Source organism: Pleurodeles waltl, chromosome 5, assembly GCF_031143425.1.
Source record: "Pleurodeles waltl isolate 20211129_DDA chromosome 5, aPleWal1.hap1.20221129, whole genome shotgun sequence".
Lineage (NCBI taxonomy): Eukaryota > Metazoa > Chordata > Amphibia > Caudata > Salamandridae > Pleurodeles > Pleurodeles waltl.
The window spans coordinates 821,970,477-821,983,693 of NC_090444.1; the positions used below are offsets into that span (position 1 = coordinate 821,970,477).

Sequence of the window (13,217 nt, forward strand, 5' to 3'; positions counted from 1 at the left end):
GTCTGTTTTAGAAATAATTGATACAAAGGAGAGTTTTCCATGTGTGACACAGATTTATCGTTGAGATTGTGTCTTCGATTTTATTTTATGACTATATTTGTAAAATCGAATAAAGGTTTATTAGGTTTGATTTGATTGATTGAAGTGCAATAGTCAGCAAGGCATCTGCCGCCTACAGTTAATCTGGACTTAGGAAGGTCTATTTTGTGTTGGGTTTAGCACTTTTAGTATTCTCGCTGAACATTGTCAGAAGGATGGGCCTTATGGATGTCTAGTAATGGATAAATTACTAGTAAAAGGGCCAGAAGTTAGAAAGCTGACTCTTGTGGCAAGTTAGCTATATTTCTGAAAGCAATGTGACAGCCGACATCATGACATTAAGCCACAGTAAATGTTCTTCAGTAAACAAAGACGTGGGTTTTCCTGATATAATAAATTCTACTTGTACAGATCTCAGTACCCTGTTAATGTCTTGCTCATCAGACAACCAGTTAACAATTAGATAGTGCTCTCTTTTAGTTCCTAAACTGCAGCCTGTGCTCATTTCGTGTGAAACTGCTGTAAAAATCATTGGTTGGCGTATAGTGTATGACTCCCAAAATGAAACAGAAGGACTTGGCACAAAAGCAGCCAAATAAAAAGAAAAGCAAATTCTTAAACACAACAAGAACTGCAAACAGGTGAAATCGATTAAGGGAGAACATAACTAGTGAATCATTAATAGTATTGGAATATCTTTTTGAAACAGAAATATCTAGTTACTCTAAGAGACCTTGGGAAATTATAACCAAAATATATTTGGCAAGGATATACAATTTGATGTATATATACCAGCAATAAGAAAAAGCCGAGAATGTACATGAGAGTCTTAAGCCATCTTCAGCATTGAACAGGGTCACAAATTGTTACAAAGTACCTAGCCTTGACTATATATAACAGTTGATATCTTTCTAGTCAGCAAGGAAGTATCAATTAACGTCCGACCCCTATCCCGGTTAGAGAAGCAGTACATTTACCTTACTGACTGTTCTTGAGTTAACTGCATAAAATGAATGAACTGTGCATAATCTCAACGTGGTAAGCTAGGTTTTGACATGGTGTGGGCCCAGTTGATCAGTGATTTATGTTATTTGTAACAGTCTGTCAATACACATTATTAAATAAATAGCCACTATACCCAAGAACCTAAAAACGCCATTTGAATTGAAAAGTCAGAAAAATCTATGTCATATGTTGAGCAAAAAGAAGTGCCATATGATCCACTCTATTTTCTTAAACACTTGCATATGGGTAATGCAGCAGGGGTTGACTACAAGAAGTTCGGCAATGTGAGTGATCAAGTTTTAATAACTGTCAGTGTTAGACAAGGGTATGTATTGGCCCATACCTTGCCTAGACTGGTATATCAGGAGGAATCTTTAATCTAAAATTGAACTATCGTATATTAAACAACACATCTCTGTCGATATAGATTTTTGCTGCCAATACTGTATTACTAAACACAATTGAGTTGTCAATGCACATATTTATTAAGGAATTTTTAGAGTATTGCATCCTGAAAAGTCTAAAAGTCAATGAGACAGAAACCAAAACAGTAATGGCATAAAGGAGAACCACGACAAAGAAAACCATCAAGGGTAAAAGATACCTATTGGAACAAATAATGACCTTTACTCATCTAGGTATAAACTTTGCAAATAGACTGCTCTGAACACCACTGTTTTACAGGTTGCTCATGTGGCAAAACAGTTAAATACCAAAATAGTAGTACTTGGAAGGTGTAAAACAAAACAAGTTTATGAGGCTAAAACTGTTCCTGTAGGTACATTTGGGAGGTGGTTGAGGGGTATTTGTACACTCAACAAAATTCCAGTCTCAGAAAATAACCTTTGGAGAGACATATCATCCTTGGACAGAGGAATCCTCTTAAGCAGTGGTTCCCAACATTTTGATTTCTGTGGACCCCCACTTTAACATTAATGGAACACAGGGACCCCCACTGAATCATTATTGGAATCCGGGGACCCCCGACTGAGTCATTACTGGAAGCTGGGGACCTAATTTGTCAATATTTGTTAATATTTTTTAATTTTCTAAGCTCTCGCGGACCCCTGAGAAGGCTTCGCGGACCCCTGGGGTCCCCGGACCACAGATTGGGAACCACTGCTCTAAAGCAGTGGTTTTCAACTTTTTGACTTCCGTGGACCCCCACTTTATCAGTACTGAAACCCAGGGTCCACACTGAATCATTATTGGAATCCACGGAACTCCACCTCCCAAACTAATCATTACTGAAATCTGGGGACCTAATGTGTTAACAATATTACATTTTCTAAGCAGTCACGGACCCCCAGAGGGGGCTTCACGGATGCCCAGGGGTCCCCGGACCACAGTTTGGTAACCACTGCTCTAAAACCATCTAGATTACAGCTAGGCGCAAGAACAATAGAAGATTTATTGTTTTTATTTTGCCCACAGATATGACTAAAGTATGATAATTTTTTATTCAAACTAACTCAAAGAGAACAAATGAGCATAGAGAGAGCTGCACATTTCTCTTGGTTAATGCATGTTACGAGTATCTGAGCCATACTAGGTTGTGAGGAAATACGCTGCTTTTGTTCGCAAGGGAACTGAAAAGGCTATTAAGAGAAAATATTGAGATTAATGGTTAGAAAATGTACTGTTTATTATCCGATAGGGCTCCAGAATAAAGCCTGGAACCCTACTCTAAAGAAATAAGATTGGTGCAGAGCTGTTAATTATATTGTAATTGTAATTTTTATTGTAATCATATTTATATAGCGCTTACTACCCCTGACGAGGCGTTGAAGCGATTTTCGGTGAGTAGCACGCTACTCTGAAACCCAACAAGAATTAGTGATGGATTAGTATTGGGAAATAATGAGTACAGTTTTAGTATTATTATGAGTTAATTTGATCCGCGGATATGAGAGTTTGTTAGTTAGATTGACTGGAGTAATGGAGGGGTGGAGGAGGAAAGAAATCCAGAAGTGTTAATTGGGAGTATATCCTTAATTTACTCAACCCAAAGGCTTGGGATGAGTAAAGGGGGATGGAGGAGGGAAGAGTATGTAGAAGGGTTAGGGAGAGCATAGTAGCAGGGTGAGATAAATGCAGGAGAATTTAGTAGTGTTGTGTGGGAGGTCACGGTAGAAGAGTGAGGTTTGGTGAGTTAGATGTGGAAGCGGAGCGAAGAGCTTAGGCAGAGTTATTTAGGAGATGAAAGTAGTAGAAAGGATTTGGGATGAGTCAGAGTGAGAATTGAGGATAGTTTGATAGAGACATGACATATGATGATGGGTAGATAAGTGTGATATGATGAGAGCAGGAATTCATAGATATCTAGTATAACAACCCACCCAGGAGCCATGCAATGACCCACGAACATGCCAAGCACAGAAACTACATATGCACATACATACATACATACATATATATATATATATATATATATATATATATATATATATATATACACACACACATACACACACACATACACACACACATGAATACACACACATATGCACATACAATACATAATTAGAACCATGGGTAAAATATACTTAGTCAAACAGGTTTAAAGAGTGTGTGTGTATTTTATTGTTATGACATAGTAGCGATACATATTTTCTAAAGAAACTATACATAACTAGAAATATACACATAATCTGAAAAAATTATATATATATAATATTTATCAACATAGGCATATGCAGTCCATAGTTGTTTGAATATGGTGGTTATGAAGGAAAGATCCAACTCTTGAGTAGTTTTCTGAAAACAAGAAAGTTATCTGTGGCTCTTATAGTTGGGGGTAATGAATTCCATAGTTTGGCTGCTTGAACGGAGAAGGATGTACCACCTATAGTCTTTTTCTTGTATGGTGGTGTTCTAAGGCGGGGTGCCAATCTTGAGCGGAGGTTTCTTTGTTGGATGTATTTGGTTATTTTGTTTCTGATAAAAAGTGGTCCTGTTCCATGTATAGCTTTGTGGGTGATACAAAGCAGCTTGAAAGTGCATCTCCTGGCAACGGGTAACCAGTGTAGTGCTCTCAAGGCAGGGGTGATGTGGGCTTGCGGCTTTACATGTAATAGTAGCCTGGCTCCCGAATTCTGGATACGTTGTAGTTATTTCATGATAGATCGAGATGATCCATGGTATAGGCCATTGGCATAATCCAGTTTGGATAGTACAAGCGAGATAGTAGCTTGCACCTCGTGTGGAAATCCGAGGTGGGGGAAGATGCGTCGTAAAGTCTTCAAGGTGATGAAGCTTGTTCGTGCTAATTTGTCCACTTGGGCATTCATAGTTAACTTGGAATCCATGGTGATTCCTAGGGTTTTAACTTCCTTGGATAATTGAGGAGGTGGTACGAGATCGTCAGGCCAGACGCACAGAGGGTCATACTTTTTCCAGTCACCACATATGAGTATTTCTGTTTTGGAGGTATTTAGTTTGAGAAGGCTCAGGTCATCCACTGATCAACGGCTCTGAGGCAACTGAAGATTTGTGAGTTTTCAATGTTTTTGGGGCATTCTAATTTAAGTAGTATTTATGTGTCATCTGCATAGTTGTAGCATGTGAGATGGAAATCATTGATCAGTTCTGGTAAAGATGTCATGTAGATGTTGAAAAGCAAAGGTGAGATGATTGATCCTTGGGGGACCCCTGCTTTTGTGAGTTAGGGTTCGGACGAGAAGGGGGGCGAATGGATGATATTAGATCTTTTTTGAAGATAGGAAGTAATCCATTTGAGAGCAGTCCCTTGTATGCCGGCTTCATGGAGTCTTTGAATTAGGGTGTCATGGTCAACCGTATCAAAGGCAGCTGAGAGGTCCAAGAGAAGTAGTGCAGCAACTCCATTTCGGTCGACTGTGTTTTTAAGATCATCCCAGATTGCTATGAGTGCCGATTCAGTGATTCTTCCTGGGCGGAATCCAGTTTGGAAGTCTGAATGTATAGAATTGTCTTCAATTAATTGTGACATCTGGGCGAATGCTGCTCTTTCTATCAATTTGCCCAGGAAAGGTCCATTTGTGATTGGTCTGTAGTTGTTGGGGTCTTGCGGGTCTAGGTTTGTTTTCTTTAATAAAGGTCATATGTATGCCTTTTTCAGATGGATTATGTGGCAAATGCACCAAATCTATAATTATGCAAAAATCACCACAGGCGCACAATCCCCTATTTCCAGTGGCCCCGATTACAGGGGTTGGAAGAAGTTACTCTTTCCGGTGGAACTCCAAGGGTAGATTCCTCATCTGTAGAATATCCCCAGGTGCCAGACTGGATCCGGAAGATTTAACTGCATTGCTCCTACACACCAGTGCCTCCCTGCATGCTGCCTGTAGGAAGCTGGCTCTGTATATACTATATCAAAATGAGATATAGGGGGTTATTCTAACTTTGGAGGAGGTGTTAATCCGTCCCAAAAGTGACGGAAAAGTGACGGATTTACCACCAGCCGTATTACGAGTCCATTATATCCTATGGAACTCGTAATACGGCTGGTGGTATATCCGTCACTTTACCGTCACTTTTGGGACGGATTAACACTCCTCCAAAGTTAGAATAACCCCCATAGTGTGCACAGAGTCCAGGTGTTCCCCAAGAGGCTTGACAGAGGCAATAATAGATAATACTAATGCTCCATTTGTGACAGGGTAGTCGAGCAGTTGGGCTTATCATAGGGTAGTGTTAAGCATTTGTTGTACACACACAAGCACTAAGTGAAAACACATACTCAGTGAGTTAACTGCAGGCCACTAGGTTTTTATATAGAAAAATATTCTTTTGTAAATGTATTTTTAGAACCACAGGATTCATTTAGCAGGTAAGTATATTCAATGAAAGGTACTTTGCAAAGTAATAGTTAGGAATTTGAATCAAATCAATAGTGTGGGAAGTTGGCTCTGTATATACTATTTCAAAGTAAGAAATAGTGTGCACAGAGTCCAAGGGTTCCCCTTAGAGGTAAGATAGTGGCAAAAAGAGATAATTCTAATGCTCTATTTTGTGGTAGTATGGTCGAGCAGTAGGCTTATCAGAGGGTAGTGTTAAGCATTTGTTGTACACACACAGGCAATACATGAGGAACACACACTCAAAGACTTACTCCAGGCCAATAGGTTTTTGTATAGAAAAATATATTTACTTAGTTTATTTTAAGAACCACAGGTTCAAGATTTACAAGTAATACTTCAAATGAAAGGTATTTCACTTAGGTACTTTAGTAACTTTGAATAATTACAATAGCATGTACAGTTTTGGCAAAAATGGCAATAAGCTATTTTAAAAGTGGACACAGTGCAAAAATCAACAGTTTCTGGGGGAGGTAAGTAAATGTTAAGTTCACAGGTAAGTAAAACACTTACAGGGTTCAAAGTTGGGTCCAAGATAGCCCACCGTTGGGGGTTCAAGGCAACCCTAAAGTTACCACACCAGCAGCTCAGGGCCGGTCAGATGCAGAGGTCAAAGAGGTGCCCAAAACACATAGGCTTCATTGGAGAACAGGGGTGCCCCGGTTCCAGTCTGCCAGCAGGTAAGTACCCGCGTCCTCGGGGGGCAGACCAGGGGGGGTGTTGTAGGGCACCGGGGGAGACACAAGCTGGCACAGAAAGTGCACCCTCAGCGGCACAGGGGCAGCCGGCTGCAGAGTGCAAACAGGCGTCAGGTTTTGAATAGAAAGCAATGGGGAGACCCGGGGGTCTCTTGAACGATGCAGGCAGGCACAGTGGGGGGGGGGCTCCTCGGGGTAGCCACCACCTGGGCTAGGTAGAGGGTCGCCTGAGGGTCGCTCCTGCACTGGAGTTCGGTTCCTTCAGGTCCTGGGGGCTGCGGGTGCAGTGTTGGTTCCAGGCGTCGGGTCCCTTGTTACAGGCAGTCGCGGTCAGGGGGAGCCTCTGGATTTCCTTTGCAGGTGTCGCTGTGGGGGCTCAGGGGGGGGTCGTCTCTGGCTACTCACGGGCTCGCAGTCGCCGGGGAGTCCTCCCTGAAGTGTTGGTTTTCCGCAGGTCGTGCCAGGGGCGTCGGATGCAGAGTGTAAAGTCTCACTCTTCCGGCGGGAAACTTGAAGTCTTCAAAGTTGTTTCTTTGTTGCAAGAAAGTTTCAGGTTGTTGAACAGGGCCGCTGTTCACGGGAGTTTCTTGGTCCTTGGTTGTAGGGCAGTCCTCTGAGGCTTCAGAGGTCGCTGGTCCCTGTTGGATGCGTCGCTGTTGCAGTTTTCTTCGAAGTTGGGAGACAGGCCGGTAGGGCTGGGGCCAAAGCAGTTGTCGTCTCCATCTTCACTGCAGGGCTTCAGGTCAGCAGTCCTTCTAGTTAAGGTTGCAGGAATCTGATTTCCTGGGATCTGGGGAGCCCCTAAATACTGAATTTAGGGGTGTGTTTAGGTCTGGGAGGGCAGTAGCCAATGGCTACTGTCCTTGAGGGTGGCTACACCCTCCTTGTGCCTCCTCCCTGAGGGGAGAGGGGCACATCCCTAATCCTACTGGGGGAATCCTCCAAAACCAAGATGGAGGATTTCTAAAGGCAGGGGTCAGCTCAGCTTAGGGCACCTTAGGGGCTGTCCTGACTGGTGGGTGACTCCTCCTTGTTTTTCTCATTATCTCCCCTGGACTTGCCGCCAAAAGTCGGGGTTGTGTCCAGGGGGTGGGCATCTCCACTAGCTGGAGTGCCCTGGGGCGTTGTAACACGAAGCTTGAGCCTTTGAGGCTCACTGCTAGGTGTTACAGTTCCTGCAGGGGGGAGGTGTTAAGCATCTCCACCCAGTGCAGGCTTTGTTTCTGGCATCAGAGAGCACAAAGGCTCTCCCCCCAGGGGGTCAGAAACTCGTCTCTCAGTGGCAAGCTGGCACAGACCAGTCAGTCCTGCACTGAAGCATTGGGTAAAATAGATGCCCTTTGTGTGCATTCTTTTAATAAATCCAACACTGGTATCAGTGTGGATTTATTATTCTGAGAAGTTTAATACCAAACTTCCCAGTATTCAGTGTAACCATTATGGAGCTGTGGAGTTCGTTTTTGACAAACTCCCAGACCATATACTTAATATGGCCACACTGTACTTACAATGTCTAAGAATAGACTTAGACACTGTAGGGGCATATTGCTCATGCAGCTATGCCCTCACCTGTGGTGTAGTGCACCCTGCCTTAGGGCTGTAAGGCCTGCTAGAGGGGTGACTTACCTATGCCACAGGCAGTATTTTGTGGGCATGGCATCCTGAGGGGGATGCCATGTCGACTTTGCCTTTTTCTCCCCACCAACACACACACAATCTGCAATGGCAGTGTGCAGGTGTTAGGTGAGGGGTCCCTTAGGGTGGCACAACATATGCTGCAGCCCTTAGGGACCTTCCCTGGTTACAGGGCCCTTGGTACCACTGGTACCTTTCACAAGGGAGTTATCTGTGGGCCAGGGGTGTGCCAATTGTGGAAACAATGGTACATTTTTAGTGAAAGAACACTGGTGCTGGGGCCTGGTTAGCAGGGTCCCAGCACACTTCTCAGTCAAGTCAGCATCAGTATCAGGCAAAACGTGGGGGGTAACTGCAATAGGGATCCATTTCCTTACAAACATTGTACAGTCTTCATTAAAGTGGCAAAAAAGCTATTTTAAAAGTTGACACTGCAATTTTCAACAGTTCCTGGGGGAGGTAAGTAAAGTACACTTTCTGAGGTAAGTACCACACTTACAGGTTCAGTCTCCGGGGCATAGGTAGCCCACAGTTAGGGTTTCAAGGCCACCCCAAGCATCCAGCACCAACAACACAGGGCCGGCCAGGTGCAAAGGTCAAACAGGAGCCAAAATGACGTTGCCACCCATGGAGACAGGGGTGCTCTGGTTCCAGTCTGCTTGCAGGTAAGTACCCGTGTTATCGGAGGGCTGACCAGGGGGGTTTGGGTGAGTACTGGAGGGGCCCCAATTAGGCACAAAACCACACCCTCAGTGGCACGGGGCAGCCGGGTGCAGTGTGCCAACAGGGCGTATGGTTCTCAACAGAACTCTATGGAGGGACCCGGGGGTCACTTAGGCACTGCAGGCAGAGCACAGAGGGACCTCTAGGGCAAGCCACCGACAGGGCAAGGGTGAGGGCTGCCTGCTGGTTGTAAATATGTAAATTTAGACTTCAGATCTGCCATTGAAAAGCTTAACAGCTAGCTGGAGATAAAAGAGGAATACATGGCCTGATGTACAGTGCAATTTTGTAGTTGCAAACCCTTCAATTCGCAGAACCTCAAAATGGCATTTTGGTATGGATGAAAGACATTTAGTGAGTTGGAAAAGTATTTCTGACTGGTAAAATGGGCTTCGAGACCCACAACCAATAACTGTTAGACAGGTAGATAAAAGGAGCATTCCTTTCTAATTGTTATTCGATATTATATGTATCACTAGTTTGATTTGTTACCAATGCCTCTAAAAGGGTATTAAGTGATTTGCAACAGGAAGGATGTCCCAGTGAGACACCTTCTCCTTTCTGATTGGTGTCGTCAGCATCATGGTGTACTGCCTATTCACCCTGATGTTTTCACAAACGGGCTTTGACTTTTAGAAACACGGGCTGTGTTAAAAAGAAAAGTTTGACTTTTAATAATACAGGGATGATGATCTGATGTTCTTTGCAGTCGACCATTCCTATGTTTGTAGCCATTTGCAGGAGTAACAAATGGTAGTCTAACTAATTTCACTAGGCAGGTCATGCTGTAAACTCCCACTCCACACCCTCCATTGCAACTGGAAATTTGGTGACATTACCAAATAGTTGGTGCACAATTTCTGACCGCTGTTAACGACTTCTCTTTTTGTACACCAGGCCCATAATTTATGTTTCCTCCAGTTCTTGCGTAGTAGTCTGTATCAGGTTTTTGTAATAGCAGCATACTAAATTCAACAACAAATTCATATGAAATCGTCCTGTAGATGTATTGTGTTGTTTACATTGCTTACATTGTGTCTTCCAGGTTTTATTGCTGTAATTACTCTGCTGTTGTATAAAAGTGTTAGTTGTGTGACCTTACAATAAACTAGGGTATGCTTTCTACAGCTTGTATTTATTTTTAGCTCTGTTATGGTGCTAATCTTTACATCAATAGAGATTAATACCAAATTTGGTTGGTTAGAGGCTTAGAATCATAACCATTTCACTACATAATTGCAAATGAATCATGCAGGTGATGTATCTTCACCTTAAGTGAGAAGATAATTGCAACGACATAAGGTTGTTGACCAGAATTAACTCTAAAAGGAAAAGGTGAAAAATTCACTGTGGCAAAGTCATATCTTCAGTGCAGTTTTTCGCTGGCTTCTCTGTTTAGGTGTGACACAATAATGAAGTTCATCTTTCCTATGTATTTAGGTTAACAGTAAAACATTTTAATACTCTGCATCTGATCGTACACTTTGTCTGAGGTTTTAATGGCTACTCATGTTTTTCCTTTCAGGCTGATGACTCCAGAAAGTGAAATTCGATTTGTCCACAAGCACATGGGGTTAGTTCCTGGCTGGGGTGGAGCTGCCAGGCTGGTTCACATCATAGGTGGTCGATGTTCTCTTCAGTTGTTAAGTTCTGCCCATAAAGTGAATCCTGAACAGGCACTGGGCATGGGACTTATTGATGCCATTTTATCTTCGGGTGACAGACCTTTAGATGAGACACATAAATGGCTCTCACAGTTCACTGAAGGGCCAGTGGAAGTAATACAAGCTATTAAAAAGGTGGTTGTCTCAGGAAGGGAACAGCAGCTAGAAGCTGCACTGAGAACTGAGAAAGATATATTTGGGACAGTATGGGGTGGTCCTTCCAATTTACAAGCATTGTCTCAAGGGACGAAACACAAATAGGGGACCTGCCATAAAAAATGATGGTTCACACACCTATATATGTCATTGCTCTAACACTTGTCAATCATGCAACCAAATCCTTATATTTGAAACAAAAATGAGGATTCTCTTCAAGACCTTATTACAAAGACTGTACACAAATATATAAGAAACAATTGGTTATTATTTAATCATGCATAGGAAAGGCAACATTGACCTAATTTAGTGTGGCCTTTATTTTGTATAACACTTTTTAACTTTGATAATTGTTGCAATAGTTTGACTTATTGTATGTCATGGACATGTTTAGAATTCTCCAACGATTATTTTCCTTCTTTCTCCTCTCTTTGTAACTTAACAGAAAAGGGTATCACTCCCTTCAAGGAAGTACTTTCCATAACTTTCAGGTCATCTCTATCAACTTCTAAATACCGAGCCTTCTAGCTGACAAATTAGGAATCCAGATGTTATCTCTGCGTTCCTTAGCCTTCCTCAAAAGCCTCATATCATGCTTGATGTTTGTCTATATGACTTAATAATGTTTTTAAACAAAGTAATGTCTCATAATCTAATTTGAGGTTTCTGTTTCGACATCAGGGATGTTACTGAAATAGAAAGTTGTATTTTCATATTAATAGTGCACAAGCAAAGTTATAAGAATTGAGAAGCTAGCATATTTGTTTATACAATACACTACAGGGCATAATTCAGGTGTCTTACCTTTTTATTAAATATGATCATTTAAGTATGATATGTCACCAGGGAAATATCTAGACTGGAGTCCGATATGGCGAACAATAAAAAAGGGTTGTATATGTTGGTGTACATTTGTGTAACAATACCCCTGTTAGATTTTTCTTTCTGGAAATCAGCTTTTGTATTATGTAAATATGGAGAAAAAAACTGTTTACTGAAAACCAGATCGGTGACCCCAAATCCTTGAAATGCAGCTTGGGTGAAAAGCCAGTTTGGTAAATTACTAAAATGGTGAAGGAATATTGAATGTTATGAAACAGGATCTGGTTGTTATGTACAGCACTATGATACCCACGGGGCATGTTATAAAAATCTATAAATAAAATAAAAGGAATCACAGATCTGGAATCAAATCGAAGACTGTGGCATATGTTTTTAAGTGCACATAAACTCCAAACAGTCCTCATATAGGAAGGATATGAAAGTTTTTGCACAATAGCGGACACCCCTGGCAGTGTGAAACAGGTAACGAAAAAAGAGGGTAACGGTGATGAGAATGGTAGGGAAATGACAAATAAAATACAGGTCAGGCTCTGTGAAAGGGGTCACTTTCAGTACTCGGAGTTAATTTGGTAGGTGGTACCTGCTGCACACGGTGTTTAATTAACATCCATAAAGATGTTTCAGGTTCTGCCACTAGATTGAAAGTCGCTGGGATAGAGCCTGCAGACTAGGTGTATCTATTAAAACGGCTCTATCATTCGTCATATAAATTGAAACTGCTCTATAGAAGTATTTCTTTACCCAGTGCCCCAGAAAATGTAATTTAAGCTGTACAGGATATCCCAAATAAACTAGTTTTTCACGAGACAGCAAAAGTGCGTTGGTTAGTGGAAAACAAAGGTAAGCAATTCGTAATACCATGGTGAAATTCAGGCCTCTGTTTTATTATGAGATACAGGTTGCGGCGTACAATACGTCTATTTTTTTAAATGAGTTATATTGAGATGAAATTAGGATACTGCTGCTGATCGTTCGCACAGTTTTTAAAGAATTCCAAAGGATTTCCTAGCTTAATGGACATTTTCCATAAAACCAGTAGAACTTAAAGGTTTCCCAGATAAGCTTGGCATTTTGCACTGGGCTGTAACTTGTGATAAGTAAACCACTACTAAACTGTTAGAATATTACAATTAGTAAATAAATAGATTACTTATTCATATTTGAAATCATGTATGAACAGTTGAGAGAATAGTTCAAGTCTACCCTAATACAAAAAATGTATAATTCAAAATATCTGCATTGAATGTCAGGTCAGCATACTTTTTTCACAGCAGATATCTAGACACTTGGTATGCATAATTTTCAGCTGATACATGTGACAACCAATATTGTAATGAGAGCACTAAAATAAGTACAATAAACACAGAGAATAAGAACTTCAAAAGGAATCCATTGTGTGTGTGTGTGTACTTGTAGAAAATGTTGCAACTGAAGTAACATTTTGTAGTTTCATAATTGAATTGATCGCCTATGTATGTTGATTTATTCATTTTTAATATGCCATAATTTAGGCACCTGCTTGCCAAATGGGTCCTGTAGAGGCAGAGAATGGGTCCTTTAGTGGCAGATAATTTGGAAATGAATGCAGTAAGTTATAGAAATGCCAATTAAAT

At 41.5% G+C, this 13,217-nt stretch overlaps 1 protein-coding gene across 4 annotated transcripts in view; it reads left to right on the forward strand.

Annotated features, from left to right (window-relative positions):
• Positions 1-12,992, forward strand: part of ECHDC1 (ethylmalonyl-CoA decarboxylase 1) — a 234,432-nt gene extending 221,440 nt beyond the window's left edge. For all 4 annotated transcript variants that reach the window (XM_069234843.1, XM_069234845.1, XM_069234846.1 and 1 more), the window contains one exon: positions 10,467-12,992. In XM_069234843.1, coding sequence (XP_069090944.1) covers positions 10,467-10,866 — 400 coding nt within the window. In that variant the 3' untranslated portion in view covers positions 10,867-12,992. The remainder of the gene's footprint in view (positions 1-10,466) is intronic.
• The last annotated feature ends 225 nt before the right edge of the window (positions 12,993-13,217 follow it).